Consider the following 20,675-nt stretch of genomic DNA (forward strand, 5'->3'; position numbering starts at 1 on the left):
GCCAGACTGTAACATCTGTCGTCTATGACCTATCAATGGCATATATTGTGACTACAAATTTGGGCATTATTTCAGCCGATCGGAGCTCCACGTTATATTTCAAACACTGTAGAAAGAAAATAAATTGTGTTGTGGCCTACTGGTAGCGTGCACAATAAATTTGGCGCTAATCAGTCCAATGGTCTGTGAGATTAGCTCCGGACACACAGACAGACACACAGACAGACAGACACACAGACCCTCTTCTAGATGGCTCGCCTCTGAGGAACCACGGCGTAAAAAAAAAGTGTTCACTCACTTGAACTGGCAGAAGATGTCAGCGTACTCCGCCGAGATGCTAGAGGCCTGCAGGACGGTGACTCTGAAAGTGAATGTGCTGCCAACCCTCAGGTGGGATAGAACCTTCTCCTGTGACAGGTCCAGAGGCAGGTCCAGACCCAGACCCAGACCCTTCAATGGGCTGTTTGGCGCCTCTGGAGTGGCTGCATGTTGACACAGGAAGAGAGAAATATATATAAAGAGCTAGGACTTCAACAGGTACAGACAGAGAAGAATTTGTATCCACACACGGGGGATACTAGCCACTATCTAGAATGCAACTAAAACATTCAAAATGACTCCCTCACCTGCACAGTTGTTGTTGTTGACCTCATCAGCAGAGACTCCGATCTCAGAGTTCTGCCCTTCTCCCTCCACAATGCGCAATTCCTCCTGGGACGAATTGGAATGAGACATAACACCTCCAGTACATGATTCCGTCTGAAACTAGAGAGAGAAACACATAAGTTTAGTGCTGCATCTATTCAGATCCCAGAGGAATATTGTGCTTCTTAACATATTGGATGGGGTCAACACAAAGGTTCAGTCCCAATACAAAACCTCTTGAAAACTGTGTCAGATTATCATGACATGATGAATTGTGAGTACCTTTTCAAATTGTTGGTCTTCAAAGGAGATCTTGGCAGTGCCTGACTGCCTCACACCAGAGCCATAGTCTGGAGCCTCCTCATCAGCTGGAGTGACAGAGAGACATGGTATTTATTTAAGGCTTAATACAAAAGAGATGAAAGGAGGTGAAAGATAAATAAGTAAATCTAAGATGTTACATTCTATTTCCAAACTCATGTGAACAAACGATAACCACTCATTCTTAAAGGCAATTATAAAGGTACCAAACTGTTCAGTGTGGGATGTGCCTGTCTTCACATGCCAACAATACTTTAGGTGATTCAGGTGATTTATCATATTATTTAAAGTGTGCACTTTAATTAAATCATGCAGATTATTGTTTGTGTCTGCATATATTCAAGTCTGCACTTGTGACATTAAGACTTTGGAGTTGAGTGCAATGTTTCTTTTATGTGCCTGTCTTTAAACATTAACAAACATTAAACATTAAACGTCCAAACAGAGATACACACATATACAAAAAAAGGTAGCCCCAGGCAGCAAAAATATTTTTATTCTCCAGGTGACTGTCAAAATTGAAGCAAAACAGACCTATATTTGGATTTATGACACCTACAAACCAAACGTTTTAATAACGTATGTGAATACATTACTATTTCACATGTTTGCAACGATCCCAAATGTCAGTTATGTTCTGTACCTGAGATGGCTTGTACAGCCACTCTGAGGAAGCCCTTAACCTCTCCCTTCTCACTGACGATGGCCACTCTGTGAACCAGCGGCACGGGGTACAGCAGGTTACTCAGGTACACAAACGCCCTGGAGGAAGGATGAAGAACTTTATTATTCATTATTCATGATTGTAAACTTTAAAAAGCAAGGCAAGGGTGACAAAGTTAAACAGAAATTAGAGACAAAGGTTAACTTTTGTATTGGTTAATATTTTAAAGGCATGGATTTAGGCATTCTCAGTTCAAGCCCAACCCTTTGGTTTTCATTTTATTGCTTTTTTTCAATTCAACATGGTATCTTTGGTGGAAGTAGCCTGTGATCAACTTCTTTTACAGTTTTTCTTCAAAATAATTTCCCTAGACCAGATTAAATTTGTAGTTTGATGAATTTGACAAGTTTCTTGAAGTACTTCTTGGAATACTTTGTTTAGTATATCCATTTTGTAATCACTGACCTGCCGACCAGACGGAACCATGGGAAGCGGTCATAGAAGGGGTCTCCTCCAGTCATTGCGTGGTCACAGTCCTCCACTGCACTGCTGGGGACCTCAGCTGCACGGTCGTACATCTCCCTCATCAGGTCCAGCCTCTGCCTGCAGGGGGCGAAATGAAGAGCAGTGTTCAGTGGATGGAAATCAAAGCAGAGTCAGTGAACAAGGTTTAATGTGTTTATGTTGGATGATAGATATATCTCTGCTCTAACAAACACACACCCACACACGCACACACGCACGCACACATACACACACACACGCACGCACACACGCACGCACGCTCGCGCACACACACACACACACACACACAAACACACACACACACACACACACACACATACACACACACACGCACGCACGCTCGCTCACGCACACACACACACACACACACACACACACACACACACACACACACACACACACACACACACACACACACACACACACACACACACACACACACACACACACACACACACACACACACACACACACACACACACAATATTCTTAATTCCCAATTCGTTTGTACCTGAGTTTCTCCAGAGTCCAGTAATGAGTGGCTCCGTTCTTCTGGTCCTGAACCTCTACAGCGACTATGGTCCTGGGGAATGGTCGCCTCTCTCTCTCCTTGGCTACGCAGGGAGGCAGCAAGTCCGGAGGCAGCGGGGAATACAGGGTGTCTGTTAGCAGAACAAACTGGAACTGGACCTGCAGAAATAACATTACAACACAGCGGAAATTAGTGAGTAGAAAGAACATTTGATAATGTTTCTTTGTGCATCAGTAATGTGATGTCTAGACCGACTGGTTTCATTTCAAATTAAGATTTTGCCAACTCAGACACTCAGTGCAAGAGCTGTGAAGTCCTTGACCACTGACTGGCCATTTCACAATCATCTTGGATGGAAAACAACATTACAGTGTGCCAGCAGCGATGTAATGAGAATATCTGGATATTCCAATATTGCAAGCATAAAAATAGAAGCATCGTTTACAGCCCAGAACTATTCTGTACATACAATAAAAAATAAAATGAAGTGAAACCAAACAAACAAAGTCTTACCTTCTTCTTGAGCTCTACACTGATAGCATTTGCTTCCTTAAGGAATATTGCGTTGCCCCACAGCAGGTCTCTGAGGGAGGTGAACTGGTAGAAACGCCATTTCCTGAACGCCCACAGAGCTAGCTCAGTCTCACGCTTGGTCCACGGCACTGGAAGTGAAAACAAACTAAGATCATTCATCTGTGAGTGAAATGGCTAAGCAATTTCAACCTGTCATCCAGACTTTGGGCATGTAGGTGACAGTTTTAAAAACTTTCTGAAAACAGCTAAAATAGCCGATGTACAAGCTCAGAACGTGTCGATGCAACACGTTGTTAGTATATATAGGGCTTAAGTGGTTAAGATGATGACCTATGGTACAGGAAACATGTACAGAGGTCATAACACTGACCTTTGTAGCAGTACTCTAAGCTTCAACATCCACACTCACAGTAGTTTTGTAACAAACACAAACTCACAATAGACAAATACTGTAAACAACTCTTGAATATAATAACTGTGCCTTGTACATTCAACAGGTCAAAGCGCTACTACAGGTCAGCTCAGTCTCACCTTCCTCCTCAGGCTCCTCCTCTTCCTCAGGTGACTCAAGGTAGCGAGAGTCCACTTGTTTCTGAAGGGCTTCCAGCTTACTCTCATAGTCCTGGATGAGAACAGGGAACCAAGTCAACGATATTGCATCTATCAGTGTCATGGTTTGCGCTTGTTTACATAAAGTATAGCGTTTTTGGTTTCACCAGAGGACCTCTGGAGTTACATGTGTCCTGTAGTAGAAAATAATGTAACCGTCTCCTACAAATACAACAACAGTAATGCCTTAAATTGAGTCTTTGCTTCAGTTGAATGAACTCAAAGACGCACGCATGCACGCACGGACACACGGACACACACACACACACACACACACACACACACACACACACACACACACACACACAGACACTATACTGTATGCACAAAATAAAAGTCATCACACCAGTCTCTGTTGTTCCAGCAGATTGCTGGCCTCTTCTCTCTCTTTGCGGTACTGATCCTCCAGCTCCTGAAGCCTGCAGGGAATTAAATATTAATTTAAAATACTTTAAATAATTAATTTGACTCTGGTTGATAATGAGTTGAGCTGCATAACCTCCACAGTGAGTTTTAATCTGGTGCTTAACTATTAAGACATTAACTACAAGGATCAATCAATCAACAAACCTGTAACTACTGTCTGTTACACAGGTTTATAACATATCAATATAATGTCTTCTCTGTGGCTGTCTGTTTGTCTATCTATCTGTCTATATATAAAGTGTGCATGTATGTCACTCTGAAAAAAAATAATACACTTGGGCTAAAACATAGCCATGCAGCTCAATTATGCACATCTATGGTCTGTTACTGTCTGTTTATTCTATACCAGTGTTATCAAAAGTGGGGTCCGGGAACTCCCATGGGTCCTTGAGGGGGTTCCAGGGGGTTCCCAGGTAAATCACTGTTAGGTACCAAATGGACCCTTGTCTGTCTGTAACTCTCAGAGTGTACAAATCTGTACACACTCAGAGTTATGGGGATCCTTTAAATTAAAAAGTTTGAGAACCATTGTTCTATTCTATATCGATTCAATGTGTGTTTGCCAGTTCATTGTGTATCTGGCCTCGTACCTCTGTTCCATCTCCTGTTTCATGTCGATGCCCTGTTTCTCCAGGAGCTCTCTTTGGGCAAAGGCCCAGTCCACCGGTTCCAAGGGCGTCTCAGCGCACGGTGTCCTCTCCCGCTCTAGGCGGGCCTGCTCTGGGTCGGTAAAGCGGAACACGTGGCTCTTGCCCATGATAATTCGGTTCCCTGGGAAGGGCAATAGGGAGAAGGGGGAAAGATCAACCTTCATCTGTTTTTTGGAGACAGTCGCACGTCAGACCATATTAGATTAGATAAAAATAGATTACACCTGGATGAGATTGTACATGGTTTGTTTTCTAGTTCTCTCTGTTTATTTCTTAATAAAATTTACCAGAGCGTAGAACAGTGGCGGTAGTCACTCGCTTTCCATTGACGTAAGTCTCAGCTCCCTCACAGGGATCCAGAATAACATTTCCTGTTGGAGAAATGGAGAAGTGGCATTAGAAGTGGCATGGTAAATTAATGTTTAAAAAGGTTTTAAAAAAATATAACATTTGACTTAAACCTTATAAAAATGTAATATTAGTTTTCAAAGATACAAGATACATTTATTTTCATGCCCATAGCCTTTACCTTCTCCCTGAGGACCTATAGTGCTGCTGAAGGTGCAGTGTTCATCTTCGATAAAATGGCCACTTAGGACAATGTCCTGTCTTGACTTAGCATCATCACGGCCAACTCTGAGGGGAAATAAATGATCCACTGTATCAGGTTAAGGATATAAAAAATATGCTCATATAAAACTTCAAATACTATTTGCCTAATAAACAAACTATTCAAATATGATTTACTATTTACACATTATGTATGTATTATCAGTGCAGAAATATATATATATTATATATATATGCACTGATATAATGCCAAGCCCTAGTGAGAGTATAGTCTTACTTGGTGGTGCCTTCTTTTATGTAGTATAGAAGACACTCAGACATCAGTGGATCTTCATTTAGATTCACTAGATGAGGGGTCTAAGACAGACAACAGCAACCTTCAATTTGCTACTTTGTGTGAGACAGCAATATCTACAGTATAATATAGTGATTTTGGTGTTACCAGGGTGTACAGTGCCGAATGTATCTGACCTTTTTGGGAGAGAAAACGCCCACAGTGCCTCCATCTTCTCTCATGGCCACGCCCATCTCGGCCAGAAGAGCCTCTCTACAGTGAGCAGACAACAACTGTCAGTGGAACAACTTAGAATGGGGGGGGGGGGGGGGGGGGTCTGGTTCCCAGGGGAGGGGAAATTGCTTTCACAGCTTCACCCAGCTGATGAGCATACAGGGGGAGCTGTTAGGGGTGAAGTGTCTTGCTCAGGGACACTTTGACACATACAGTAGACTGGGTGAGCCGGGGGTCGAACTGGCAATCTTTTGGTTCCCAGACGGCCTCTCTACCCACTCAGCTATCACAGTCGGCGGCATTACAGACTGTATACAGAGCTAGCACTGTAGGAAGGATTTGCATCAAGGTAGATTTCTTCTCTAGCGTAATACATGCTCCTTCCGACGTCTGAACTTTTTTTTCCGGAAAGGGCGGTGATGATAACTACATTTTGACATCATACAGAACTTCTGATAACTTTTTCCGTAAACTCCTGCAGTGCACACCCAGATGTCCTGACTGTCTGAACTAGTTTGGAAAGCCCTACCTAGTTAAATAAAATAAATAAATAAAAATAGTAATTACTATCACCGATAGTTGAAAGAATGCACTGGCTAGTGGTTACAACAATGAACGCTTCGGGTAGAAGATCTTGCTGCACCTAAAAGAATGTGGCGTGTTGACATTTCTGACCCACCTTGCCATGCGAATGGACTCAGTACGTCTCAGCTTCTCTTCCCAAGTCTCGTTGAGTTCAGCAATGATTTTCTCTGTTTCCTGTTGGCGAGGTGAAGACAGTTTAAGTTGAAAGCACGCGCACCACGCTATAGGGTTTATGTGGTTAAAGAAGAATGAAAATGCTTCCCCGCTCTCTTTTCTCTTCTCCTATCTTCTCTGGTCTACTCTACCCATCGTCTTCACCCACCTCTCCAACCAAAACCCGTGTTCTCCCTTCCTGCCTACCTTGAGCCTCTCGATGGCCTCTTCGCTGGCGGGGCTGAAGATGCGGTCGTGCAGGTTGCTGATGGAGCCGGCCCGGCTGGACAGTGCCGAGAGAGAGGGGGAGGGACTCATCCCTGTCATGGCATTGGTCACTGTGGAGAGATCACCACCTTGAATGGCAGCGTGGCGATTATTCACAAAGTTCTTGTAATCGCACAAGTCTGCCAGAGAAGAGAGGCGATGCGTGGACGAAGATGAAAAGAGAAGGGAGGACGGACAGACGAACGAACGGAAAGGAAAGGAAGGAAGGAAAGAGCAAAAATGCCAGGAAAGTAAGGAGAAACATTTGGTAGGGGGGCAGAGAAGAACACGCGGAGAGACGGATAAAAGGGGGGAAAAGGAGAGCGGGGAGGAGTACAAAAAAAAGAAGAAAACAGCTCAAATAATGGATCATAGAAGCGCAGGTAGATTGCTTACCAAAGCCATTGCAAAGAGAGAGAGAGAATAGAGCAATTGAGCAAATCAAATTGGTGGGGCAAACAACGCAATGTAGACTCAAATTTTTAAATCAAAAATTTTCTTTGACATTGAAATGCAATGTACATACACATACATTCATCAAGCTCACAAGCATTGTTACACCTGATCACAAGCAAAACCAAACAAACAAACAAACAAACAAAAATAATTTACATGAATCTGTTACACATGGAGAGAATTACAATCTGCTGTTTAGAATATATTTGATTTAACCCATTAAGACCGGGAAAGTATCTGTGTCGTTTTAGATTTCTTTCGCTATTCAAAAATAGCAGATCTACAAGCTCGTAGCGCGGCTTGTAGATCAGCTATTTTTTTTAATGGTGAAAATGTGTGCAAATCTTTGAATATATATATAAATATTTTCTTTTCTTTTTAAGCAAACATTTTTAATTCAATTCTTTGCTTCTGGGGGGTCCCTGGAAAAACATATTTTGAGATAGGGGTCCGCGGCCAAATACATATCATTCTGGGTGGTCCTTGACATGAAAAGAGTTTGAGAACCACTGATATTTTAGCAACATAAGTTTTTTTCAAAAAAATGTTAGGATTTAGAAGACATTTGTAGAATCCCCAGAAGCAAAGATTTGAGTAAAAGAAAATTGCTTTAAAAATATATATATATTCCAAAATTTGCACAAATGTTCACGATTTTACTAAAATAGTAGCGCGGCACTCATGCTTGTAGATCTGCTATTGTAGATGCTTGTAGATCTGCTATTTTTTGAATAGCCAAAGAAATCTGAAATGGCACAGATGCGTTCCCGGTCTTAATGGGTTAAAGAATGTGACCCAGGATGAGAGCCACGTTAATGCATTGGAGGGGAGGGGAGCACCAGGCCCTTGGCAGTAGAGCTGCATTTGAAAAGCCTGACTCATTGCTGCTTCTCCAGGACTAGTGGAGCGGTGTGGACTTCCAATTAGCTACCCTACACACAGAACCAGAGCACAGGAGAGAAGAAAGCTTCAGGGCAATCTAAAATGGCGTCCTCCTGTTGAAACTTGAAATAAACATATTTCTCCGGGCACGTGAAACTGGACTGAATGACAGAACACAACTGCTGCCTTGCATAGTGCACTTAACCTTATTGTTATTCCACAATTAACTGGAATATTAAGAATTGGGTGCTACAGATTCTAAAGGCACACTAAGTATGATCAGGAGGCAGGTTGTTAAGATTAGAATTGCCCTGCTTGTTGGAGCTTTTGTTTACTGTACACTGTAGCAATACTAATGAAATCATTTTAACATTAGACTGACCATAAAACATAAAATGACAGGAATTAGGATTACCATGGTAAGAGAGGAGGCCATTTGGGGTTTTCTAAGATAGGGATCATTGAATACAGCATAAGGTTTTATCCTGATTGATCAGATTTGATGTAGCCCTAAATGTTTAGGAATTGATTTATATTCTTTTGCTTGTTCATTGTTTGCTTTGCAGTCCAGTGGTTCTGGGTGGGGGTTGTTAGTTAGGTCTCTGGTGTGTGGTGTGGTGCAAGCTGGCTGCAGATTCATTTATAGTAGTTGCAAAGCGCAGGCTTGCCCGACTTATACACACATTTCAAACCAGTGATGACAGGGCCGGTGCCTCGATATGCTGATAGGATAGAGGAGAGATAAGAATGGGTGTGAGATTCACTCACACACAAATAAACCTCATCCTCTCGTTTGTGTCTACTAAGCAGAGGTCTGCAGTAATGTGTGTGTGTGTGTGTGTGTGTGTGTGTGTGTGTGTGTGTGTGTGTGTGTGTGTGTGTGTGTGTGTGTGTGTGTGTGTGTGTGTGTGTGTGTGTGTGTGTGTGTGTGTGTGTGTGTGTGTGTGTGTGTGTGTGTGTGTTCTCTCAGCTAGGCTACAGATGTAAACTTTTGTTTTTTATCTTTGGTAGTCTAGGACACGTGCACAAGTTGGTTGTGAGGGGCCTGCAAGTGGCCGGCCTCTCCAAAAGGAGGGCTAAACAATTAGCAAGGTACTGCTCAATATCAGCTATTATAGGAAGCCGCTCAATTTGGAGGAGGCGTTGCTTCCTTTACCCATGATTGTTGTCCCTCCGCTGTGTTTGACAAGTATGCCATCATTTGTTTTGTATGTAACAATGCTCTGCTTTACATGCACTTTGTAACTGGCTGTTTTCCCTTCATCTGACTGCACTGGCAGTGTTTATGTCCTTTGTACATCCTGTACTTCTTATTATGTGGACATAAATAAATATTTCAAATGTGCGTGTGCGTTTGCGTGTGCGTGTGCGTGTGTGTGCGTGTGTGTGTGTGTGTGTGTGTGTGTGTGTGTGTGTGTGTGTGTGTGAACGTGTGCATGTGCTTCCATGTACGTACAGTATATGCACCTGTGTGGCATGCATATAAATCTGTAGTCTGAGTGTGTATGTGTGCACAAATGTGTGTTCATATACAGTATGTCTGTGTGTACAGAATGTGTGTTTGTGTGTGTTCGTGTAGCGCTTACTTTCTATGATGTCACCCAAACCTTGGGCGTACAGCAGGTCTCTAAGGCGAGACACCTCCTCCTTCAGTTCACGTACAAGACGGTTGTTGGGGTCTTCATTGATCACTGCGTTACAACGGATCTGCTTGGCACGGTCAGCATACCTGAATAGCAATCAACATTTAACAGAACGCAAATACTGAGGAGCTTAACAGGGCTGCTTTAATTCTTCAGTCTTGGCTTAAATTGAGGTAGAAATTGGAACTGGAAAGATGCTATAGCCTTACTGTACAAAGTAATACCAGTGTATGATAGGCTAATTATATGGACCAGAAGTTTAATATACTAAAAGAAAAAATTAACGCTAATGTTGCTGGATTAAGCTTGGACAATAGTCTGTATAAAAACCTTTTGTTTGACAGCAAAAGTTATTTTCCAAATATGGTTCTCCAGAGAAAGGAAGACCTTGAGAGAGGAGGTAAAGAGGTGAACAGTAAGTGTTTTCTCACCTCAGGGTACTGAGGGTCTCATCGTAGTTGATGTCAGCAGGGCTGAGGGCAGCTACCATAGCCGTACGAGAGTTCCCTCCTAGCACACAGGAAGAAAGACCTCAATTGTTATTATAACTATTATAAATGATAACAAATATAAAAATGTATTCATAAAAATGTATTACTAATTTAGAAAGAACATCTGATACTAACAAAATACAACATAAGCTTAGAATGAAGAGGAGACATTAGGTCCAAGACCCCAGTGAGAATGAAAAATTAATTGTTGAGCTATTATCCACAGTGAGAAGAGGACTTCAGAGATTTAAACAGAATGGACCCTTATGGGACTGTTTTTTCTCTGACTTAAATTAACACTTTTAATGTGTGCAAATGCGTACCTAGGTTTTCCCTCAACAGCCAGGTCAGAACTGAGTCTCTGTAGGGAATGAAATTCTCCACCTTCTTTTTCTTCTTGTTCTAAACACAATCATTTCACAATTAAAGGGATAGTTCACCCCCCAAAAAATACTTATTTTACGTATATCAATTACACACCTCATGAAACCTTAAATTCATGGAGATTTTTTTGTTTTTGTCGCATTCCTAAGCCAATAATTTGATGACGAGACGCTTTGAGTCTCCGCCGGTCATCAAATTATTGGCATACGAATGTGACAAAAGTAAAAAGAATCTCCATGAATTGAAGGCTCCATGGGGTGAGTAATCAATAGAAAAAAAGGCATTTTGGGGGTGAACTATCCCTTTAATCAGTTCAAAATTAGGTACAATCTGTCTTTTGAATTCAGTGGTTATAGTATGTAGTATTGCTTACCTTGTTTGGCGCTGAGTCCTGAAAATGTGTCGGTGGGAATAAAGGTTGCAAAATTATGCTTGTTACTTGAACAAAAACGAGTACCAATGTAGAGGAGAATATGTTTGAGGAAGACTGTAAGGGACTCTCACCACTTCAGCCAAAGCAGAGATTACTTTCCCAAGCGTAGTCAGAGATTTGTTAATATTTGCTCCTTCCTGGAAATTAGAAAAAAAATAAGATTTAGAGGACAATGAAACTGCTAGTAACCATAATGATTGGCTCAAAAAGACCTAAAATCACTTTAAAACCCCATAAATATATATATATATATAATTATTATTATTACTACAGAAAAAGTCATTGATATGTTCTATGACCCAAACTATAGCACATTGCATAAATACAATAAACATATCTCTAAAATTTGTCTTCTCTCACCTTGAGTCTGGTTCCTTTGGCTCCTGTTGAGTCAGCTCTCTCACTGCCAGCGAGGTCCACAAGGCTGATTTTACTGACCTGTGATCAAACATAACAGCAGGATAATTCATCATCTTGTAAAACATTAAGAAAAAAGAATCAGTAAAACTGGCCTCAAGACTCTACTACAAGACATAATGTGATGATCCATTAATATAAAACACCCTCACGCAGGTAACAACACCACAGATGGCCTCAAACCGCTTATTAAAGGTGATAAAACCATCACAGCAATTTGCGTCAGAGATGCTACAGTTCATTAGATTTTAATTAGAGCTGTGCGATAGTATTTAGTTGTGCTATTCAGACCTCTGCTGATTCATGACAGGAATATAAATGGATCAGTTATATAGAAGAAGCATACTAAACTCATAGCACTGTCAGGGACATAATACTGCCATCTTTGCCATTGAGAATCACAAGTAAAACACATTTAAAATGCTAGTATTTTTTACAAGCATTCTAGCGTTCCCAGTGGACTTGCAGTCTGACTGTACCTTTTCTGAAGTGTTGTCACTATCCATGTCATGTTTCTTTTGGGTGAAGATAATGTTGAAGACGGCATGGGATCTGCTACTTGTCTCATTCATGTTGGTGGCTGCCACCGTCCTGGGGGATAGCAGAAAGGTCTTGCATTGTACACATTGTACGGAATCTATGTTTCACTCCACCTATTCATCATTCATTCCATCTATCCATTCATTTACTGTATAACCCATCTTTTGTCATTCACCCATCCAGTGATCTTTAGGTTCTATGAGTCAATCAATCACTCAATCACTCACTCACTCACTCACTCACTCACTCACTCACTCACTCACTCACTCACTCACTCACTCACTCACTCACTCACTCACTCACTCACTCACTCACTCACTCACTCACTCACTCACTCACTCACTCACTCACTCACTCAATCAATCAATCAATCAATCAATCAATCCATCCATCAGTAATTGAATTTAATCCTGTCACTATTACTGTACATCACACAACTTTCCCTAAAAACAGAGGCTGATATGTCTCACCTTATCAGACCTAGTCATGACATCATGACTTTGATTTATGCTCATGATTACTCATGTTATCATTAACTGAACTGTTAGTAGGCTTACGGTTCAAGCCAACTAGTACAACTGAGTTCCCCAGATCTCTCTTGGTGTCCACAACGTAACCATCACCAGAAAGTCCAACTTCATGCGGTTGCCTAACAGTACCAAAGCGAGAAGTCACCCCAGAACCATCATTGAGGTTGAGCCCTACAAAGATCTGTGCCAAAAGATCTACACTGTGTTCCCGTCTTCCTCGAAAAGCCAAGCCCCATGGAGCCATCAACAGCCAAACCATCGCTGCATCCAGATCCTGTCGGTTCAGCGTGTGCACTCCTGGCTGAGCTCATCCTAAATCAGTCACCAACAGGCATTACATTATTTATTGAGTGAGGTCTAGTTTATCAACTATCTTTTAACCTTCTCTTTATTAATTTGTTTCAGATTCCATATCGGTCCCTATTTTATATTCCCCTCATTGCATTGTCCGTGAAAATAAATTGGTTTTATATGTTTGTGATCATAGGTATTCATCAATATTTTTTTGTCTATTCATTCACATATTGATCCATGCTTTCGTTCATTGTTTGCATTTCTTTATTTCACTGCATATTGTTGACTTTAATATTTTGTGTGATCAATTGTAGAAGTAGAATTGTTTAAAAAATGTATTACAGAGTACTGATGTGGAAGTAATTTCTTTATGGAGAATAACATTGGGTCATCTTAAAATCGTCTCATAAGAATTGTGGTCCAAAAATAAACAAACTGTCACGGCGATATTGTCGGGGAGGAGGCTCTATATCGTTTATAGTAGTCAGTCACTCATATTTGATACAGTCTGTTTCTGGCAAAAATTGAACTAATTTGGCAGAAGTAACATTAGCATTTTCTCACCGTCAGTTGATGCTTCATATCCATATGAGTCAAGCCGCCAGGATCAATTGTTTATTTTTGGAACACAGTTCTTATTTGACGCGATATTAAACAAATCTATGGGAATTCTGAATGGGGAAATAAACCGCGATCCAGGTAGGATGAGTAAATTACGTCAGACTTCGGTGCTCCATTACAGTCATGTCATTGTGATCTAAATGATTTATTATATAAATATTGTTACTATTTTTTTTTCAGTGCATGGTCAATGTGGTGACTGGAAAAAATAATGTATATATTTTTTTTTTTACTTTTTATGCCTTTATTTAGAGAGGGATATTAGGGAAAGTAGGCTGCCAGGAAATGGGGAGAGAGATGGGGGGGTGACACGCAGCAAAGGTCGTTGCAGTCTAGGGTGCCTGGACCGCCACGCTACGGCCCAGGCCGACTGGAACATTATTATCACAATGATTTTTAAAGTTTAAGTTTGTGGGTCCTTGTATTGAGTTCAGTCAACTTTAGAGTGGAGACATGACAAATGTTTATTTTTTTTATCTTGTTTCCTTTTCTCTTTATGTGCTTGTTTGACATTACTGACATTACTGTGCTTGTTTGACATTGTGCTTTTGTCATTTTTATAAACTGGACCCATAATTAATTAATTAATAATGCATATGGACATGCAAATGCATATTTACTTATTTCTTATTATTTATTGCTGAATATTTATTTACTTAAATTTTCTTGTGTTGTATTTTTATTTGTCTTTTGTCTCCTTTATTTTACACATAGTACCTTGGTTTGTTTTTTGTCTATTGTACACTGGTATTCATTTTAATTTTTGTATGATATTAAACAATTCAATTTAAAAGAAAACTCTCGACCCCTTTCTCTGTAGGTATTAACACAGATCTCCCTTTTCCTTTTTTGTATAAATGGTCAGGGGTGAGGGGTGAGGGGTGGAGAGGGGTGACTATGACATCAAAGTCAAGGCCCCCCCCCTCAAAGAAAGTGAAAATGAATGTTATAGAACCTTTAAAGAGATGCAGCCATCCACTGTTACCTGGCCTTGTTTCCTGAGTCCATCAGGTCCTGGATGTCATTGTAGGATGTGACAGCTAGTTTGGACAAATCCTCTACGTATGGTCCCATCAGGGGATGTTCTCTAACACGTAGGTTCCCTTTGTTTTTGGGGTTCAGCAGGTCACGCACACGCTCACAATAGATCTCCATGTAGCTCACCTAGTGGGGGAAAGAGACAGTCATCAGTAACATGGGAGTCTACTCAGGATGAAATAAGCATTATGTCCTACCCCACCAGAAGTAAAAGCAAAATGCACCTGACGTGTACAGTATATGGATAAAGAGTTTGACACCACTCACCTCCACAGAATAGGACTTAGAGTTGTCATTGCTGTTAATCTTGGTAAAAAGGTCCTCACACAGCTGAAAAACAAATGATTATTTGTGGTGCTGTAGCTATTTCCATCTTGTTTTTTGGATCCTTTTCATTTGAACAATTATCAGATATCTTCAGTGACATAAGGTGGTTAAGAAAATATGTTTTGTGTTACCAGAGGGATGATTCCTTCCTGGTCTTCGCCCGATCGTCCCATCATAGTGTAGCTTTTTCCAGATCCGGTCTGGCCGTAAGCAAAAATACACACATTGTATCCTTCAAAGGCATGGAGAAGCATCTCTTCTCCGATATCCCTGTACACCTGCATCTGGCCTGCATAGTTGATGTCCTCAGGCTGCAGGGAGAGAAAATAGATACAAGATTAAGTTTAAGATAGGATAACTTATCATGGATCAGATCATGTAAAGATGATAATATTGTTGATGATAACCAATGTGGATATTAGGTCATTGTAGTAGCAAACAATGTGGCATGGATAGAACACAATAATTGATCAAAAGAAAAAAGAAAAAAACACTGAATAAGAGAAAACATCAGTCCTTCAAAAACTGTAGTTCCTCGGTTCTATGAAACATTATTTACATTCTTTTGAGAAAGACGTTGCATTCTGACAATATTCTTCGTCATGTAACTGTTAATGTACCGACTGAAATAATCAATGCAAACCAAAAAGCATTACAGGAACATATTAATTCAACTCACCGTTGTGTGTGACCAGTATGAGTAATCAAAGTTGAAGCTCTTGTTCTCTTTTGGCTGTTTGGGGTTCACGATTGCTAAAATGACACAAAGGAAGGCGAGCACATATTAGAGGCATCAGCAAAATTATTACCTTTCATGGCTATAATTTAAACAACACTAGATATATGGCCAATTTTATATGATGAGGTACTGTATGCATTTATTAGCCTTATAGAGTGTGTTTTATAATTGGTTTCACACTGGGACCCACATATGATCAGCTTGTTTCAAAACACAACATTCTCTGCTGCTCCCTGTATGAGCAGCATCATGACATCTTGCCACCCACTTTTGAGTCCTGACCCGCAAGTTGAGAAACACGATTAAATATTAAGAACCCTGCACAGTAAAGTTAATTTATAGATTTATAACTTGGAGAGTGACTGATAGTTAGGAGCAAATGGACCCTTATGGGTCTACCTGACTACATTCTCATAGTTGAATGATTAGTTTATTTCTGTGTTTTACCATAACATGGATAAATACTTTTTCGAGGCTTATTATGCCTACCCTATTTGAAGAGTAACTTTGTTACAAAACAAAACAAAACATTTTCAGAACCCAGTTTGACAAAAATGAAAAACAATAATTACGTCAGCAGATTTTAGCAAGAAACAAACCAAGAATACAGAAATACGCAATCATACATACACCCATGCATAGTAAAATGAACACTGAAGAATTACTGTGTGGCAGCAGAGAAAACAAACTAACACCATGAATCAGACATTCTGGTTAGGGGAGAGAAGAATCCTCCAATTTCATTTGAACACAATCTCTCTTTTATGCCAGAGGTGAAGGTAGGAATGAATAGGGCCACAACAGAGGTTCTCTGGCTGGCTGCAGTGATTATTGGTGGAAAGTGCAACACTCATCATTTATAGGAGGAACGATGTGGAGCTAGCGGAATATGAGTCTATCCTTTCCCCTCTCTCTCTCTCTCTCTCTCTCTCTCTCTCTCTCTCTCTCTCTCTCTCTCTCTCTCTCTCTCTCTCTCTCTCTCTCTCTCTCTCTCTCTCTCTCTCTCTCTCTCTCTCTCTCTCTCTCTCTCTCTCTCTCTCTCTCACTTGCACGCACGCACGCACGCACGCACACACAAAGCCAGCCTCAGGGTAGAGAAGCAGATGCTCATTTGGCTTCAAGTTGACTGCAATGCAATGCATCATGTGGAAAATGTAAGTATAGCAGTGGTGGGCTGGAACATTTCAGACAAGATTGATAAAGTCTGTACACTGCTGGGAAGATATAGTTTGAACAACGCAGCAAGAAGAATGAAGATGGATTGTTAACCATGGGAAATGATGCAACTTACAGTATGTCGATCAATTCATGAGTTGAAACAATGGAAGCTTTAACTACAAGAACCCTAGCGTTCCATGAATCCTAGCGTCCCTACTGTGAAATTGTGAGCTTGTATTTTTGCTATTTGACGTGCAATGAAGTATAGGGTTTACATGGTTACACTGTAGCTTCTTCGACACAAGAATGAGGTCATCAAAACACAGACAGGCTCAGAGCTTCAGGAGTGGTACAAGAAATATGCAGTCTTTCTTTATCTCTCCCCCTCATCCCTCACACATGCACATACTCCCGTCAGCTGACCCGTGTCTGGGCTCAGGCAGAAACAAGGAGGCCTTTTGCTCGCTGCAGCTTGAGAGATGAGAGGCAAAAGCTTAGAGGTCACTACATCCCCCACACACACACACACACACACACACACACACACACACACACACACACACACACACACACACACACACACACACACACACACACACACACACACACACACACACACACACACACACACACACCACAGGCTACAGAAGCTAGCCCTGACAGAAGCCCTTGTTTGTTTTCTCTGGGTGCCTGCAGCCACTGATATGCTCATGCCCCACTGTCTATTTCTGTGAGGCAAGCTTTGCATAACAGACAAGTAAATGTGGGGGAACATGTTGAAAGGGCTTCAATATAAATCAGTGATATGTTCAAAAATGAACATGACTGTCAACAATTAGATTTTACCTTCGTAATGCTCTCATCTCTCACAGTAAAGGCTGCTTTATCAAATTCTATCAATAATTAAGATGGACCTGAGTGAAGAGTGGTACAGGTTAGTAGGCTGGAGTCCTACATGTACAGTAAATGCGTCCCACCATGACAAGGACTTTCAAGAGTCATCAATAGAGATGTTGTTTTGTTTTTAAATATTGTAAATTCCTGTCTCAGAGTTCAGATAACTGGTCTGGTTTTAGCTGTGAGTAATAAAATAACCTTAAATTGTGTAGCTAGTTGCAAAACCATTTAATTGTTTAACTTGTATGGGTATTGAATACAAATTGCAAATGAGCAAATGAAAACAAATTTCCACAGTTAAATATCTAGCTACATTTATATCATCTAATATTAACTGCATTCATGGTGCTTGACTTCAACAAAAGAATATACGGTAGACAGACCTTTCCAATGTATGCAGAGGGAAAATGTTGCTTTCTGGCAGCTATTAATAGGCTTATGTTAACACTGTCACTAATAACTGCCCCCTCGCAGGGACACTGACTAACCCTAACAGGATTTTTGAGATTCCAATGCTGTTTGGCACTTGCTTTTTTGCATGCCCCTCTAAAGACCTATAGATAAACTGGCAGGATAAATAATGATAGGTATTATGATGGTTTATTTCTTGTAACATCTACAAATTGAATGTTTAGGTTATCTATTTAGTTTTCTGTAGGACTTTTGGGGCTCTGTTATTGACATGAATGACTAAGCCCTTTGACAAGAAATGCAAAGTTAATAACGGTGACAATTCACACAAAGGCTCTGGCTAGGGACCCCCTGAGCTCTTGGGCCCCTGGGCCTAGCAGGTCTGTGCGGTAATCTACCCCTGATTATCATACTTACTTGTTGTGTTCCCTGTCATCTGAATGATGCACTTGCTGTCCTTGCCAATCTCTCTGGAGTTGAAGGGCCTGACCCTCACCGCCACCTTGACCGAAGCCCCCGCCATACTGCTGCTGGGAGGGGGGGCGCTGTGACTAAAAGTGGGGTGCTGCTTTGGTCTGGCACACACACCTGGCACCTGGAGAAATATAGACAAAAGGAATTGTTGAGATTATAGACCGGTCTTCCAAAATCCACCAGTCTAATATCATTACCTACACCAGTAATGGACTATTAGGCCATATAGACTGACAGTATCTAATCTATAAGAGAAAGACATGCTTTGTATTGCACTACATACATAATTCCTCATTCTGTGCTACTCTTATTATGCACAAAACTAAAGGTGGTAGGTCTAAGCCTACCACAATAGGCTTAGTTGGTCTAGCTGCATTTGTGTTTTAGCACAGCAGTCATACTTTCAATTTATTACCAGCCTCCAGTTTTGCTGCGACAGAAATAGGCAAATACATTTGTTTGGACCTGATTATTTCAAACAAGTTGCCAAACTAAGCCATTGATCCACCAGCTTCAATCCCCATCATATTTAAAACATAATATAATTCTGCTAAAACCTATAAACCTGCATGCCACTAAGATAGCCCATCGGTTTCGTGTGAAACAGCACTTCCGAAAGATGCTGTGTTGTTGCCATAGCCTGATAACTATACTGAAATGGCCGCTTATTCTAGGATTCTCATCCTTTCCTCCATATGGCGGCGGATGAGGCTCTATGCGATGTAATGCAATCTGCTGCACCTTCACTGAGGCTGTGACGTCTACTCCTCTTTTGATAAACAAAGATGTTTTTTTTTGTGTTTCGTCGTGACAAATGAATGACGGACTTCCGACGCCACAGCTTTACAGATAAGATGCGAAAAGCAACATTATACAGCGGTGAAAAACAAACGCTATAATCAAAAACCCATCCACTGTAAATGCGATACTGATTGCTCTAGATTTGTTTCCATCCGCTGTAAATGCGATGCTGTTTGGCAAACATGGTGGATTTGTTTGACTCCATATGATTCTCTTGCACCTAGTGACCAGCTGGCATCCAGAAAGAGAAAGGGTAAAAGATATGAATTTTTGACACACTGGCGAAAGTAAATATTGTCACCTCCATCTTGTGTTGCCTGCCGCACCTCAAAGGCAGCAACGCAGCAGCAGCAGCAGCAACAGCAGCAGCAGCTGAACTACAGGCCACTATTGTGTTTAACCATTCTCACTGTAGCCTAAACATAAATACTACTTATTAACCAAGTCACCTCAACACTGCGACAGAAAGGAGGCTAGCTGGGCAATCCTGGGCTATTTTTGCATAGTCTATCCTTAAGCAATTTCAAGAGAATGCCACATTGCCACAACCATTCTCATGTTGATAATAAATAATGATGAACCTGGACATTTAGATAAGGTACAAGAACCAAAAAAAATAATCAACATCCTGTCGCAGTGCCCTTATTCACATTGTTGTTTATCTGAGGGCCTCAAGATGGCCAACAACACATACACTGTCCATCCCAAAGAGTACCACCCATTGCTGTCTCTGTTGCTGCGCCATGCTATGAAAAACAACACCATCATCATCAGAATGGAAAGGTACTGGTCTTACCTCACGCTCAACAACAGCAGAGGCTGAGTCCTCTGCCCGAGCTGAGCCCAAATGTTCCTGTGTCTTGCTTCCTCCTGTCTATTTTCCCTGATATGTTTGTTCTCTTGCTCACTCCTTGATCAGCTAACAGCATCCCTTAGTGCATCCATGCATGTAGAATCCGCCCCTGGCAAGAGAGAGGGGACAGAATGAGAGAGAGAGAGACAGAATGAGAGAGAGAGAGAAAGAGAGAGAGAGAGAGAAGGGTGGGCCAGAGCCTGGCACACAGTGGTGCGTCAGTCACAGAAAAAGAGAGAGGGAGGCAGGGGAGGGAGGAGCAAGGGTTGGATGGATAAATATGATGGATGGTTGGAT

At 41.2% G+C, this 20,675-nt stretch overlaps 1 protein-coding gene across 1 annotated transcript in view; it reads right to left on the bottom strand.

Moving 5' to 3' along the window:
- kif1ab (kinesin family member 1Ab) overlaps positions 1–20,409 on the bottom strand; it is a 35,686-nt gene extending 15,277 nt beyond the window's left edge. Inside the window, exons 1-29 of the mRNA XM_084056477.1 lie at positions 20,322–20,409; positions 18,668–18,845; positions 15,725–15,798; positions 15,177–15,356; positions 14,986–15,048; positions 14,666–14,844; positions 12,175–12,286; positions 11,639–11,716; positions 11,350–11,415; positions 11,219–11,236; positions 10,785–10,863; positions 10,402–10,480; positions 9,878–10,056; positions 6,930–7,129; positions 6,664–6,743; positions 5,948–6,023; positions 5,754–5,833; positions 5,436–5,542; positions 5,194–5,277; positions 4,847–5,027; positions 4,177–4,249; positions 3,753–3,843; positions 3,201–3,349; positions 2,667–2,845; positions 2,096–2,233; positions 1,610–1,728; positions 928–1,013; positions 627–765; positions 299–473 (exon numbers count right to left, since the gene is read on the bottom strand). Coding sequence (XP_083912603.1) covers positions 299–473; positions 627–765; positions 928–1,013; positions 1,610–1,728; positions 2,096–2,233; positions 2,667–2,845; positions 3,201–3,349; positions 3,753–3,843; positions 4,177–4,249; positions 4,847–5,027; positions 5,194–5,277; positions 5,436–5,542; positions 5,754–5,833; positions 5,948–6,023; positions 6,664–6,743; positions 6,930–7,129; positions 9,878–10,056; positions 10,402–10,480; positions 10,785–10,863; positions 11,219–11,236; positions 11,350–11,415; positions 11,639–11,716; positions 12,175–12,286; positions 14,666–14,844; positions 14,986–15,048; positions 15,177–15,356; positions 15,725–15,798; positions 18,668–18,773 — 3,170 coding nt within the window. The 5' untranslated portion in view covers positions 18,774–18,845; positions 20,322–20,409. The remainder of the gene's footprint in view (positions 1–298; positions 474–626; positions 766–927; positions 1,014–1,609; positions 1,729–2,095; positions 2,234–2,666; positions 2,846–3,200; positions 3,350–3,752; positions 3,844–4,176; positions 4,250–4,846; positions 5,028–5,193; positions 5,278–5,435; positions 5,543–5,753; positions 5,834–5,947; positions 6,024–6,663; positions 6,744–6,929; positions 7,130–9,877; positions 10,057–10,401; positions 10,481–10,784; positions 10,864–11,218; positions 11,237–11,349; positions 11,416–11,638; positions 11,717–12,174; positions 12,287–14,665; positions 14,845–14,985; positions 15,049–15,176; positions 15,357–15,724; positions 15,799–18,667; positions 18,846–20,321) is intronic.
- Between the last annotated feature and the right edge of the window lie 266 nt (positions 20,410–20,675).

The sequence above is a fragment of the Gymnoscopelus microlampas genome, assembly GCF_963454915.1.
Source record: "Gymnoscopelus microlampas genome assembly, chromosome: 5".
In the NCBI taxonomy this organism is placed as follows: domain Eukaryota; kingdom Metazoa; phylum Chordata; class Actinopteri; order Myctophiformes; family Myctophidae; genus Gymnoscopelus; species Gymnoscopelus microlampas.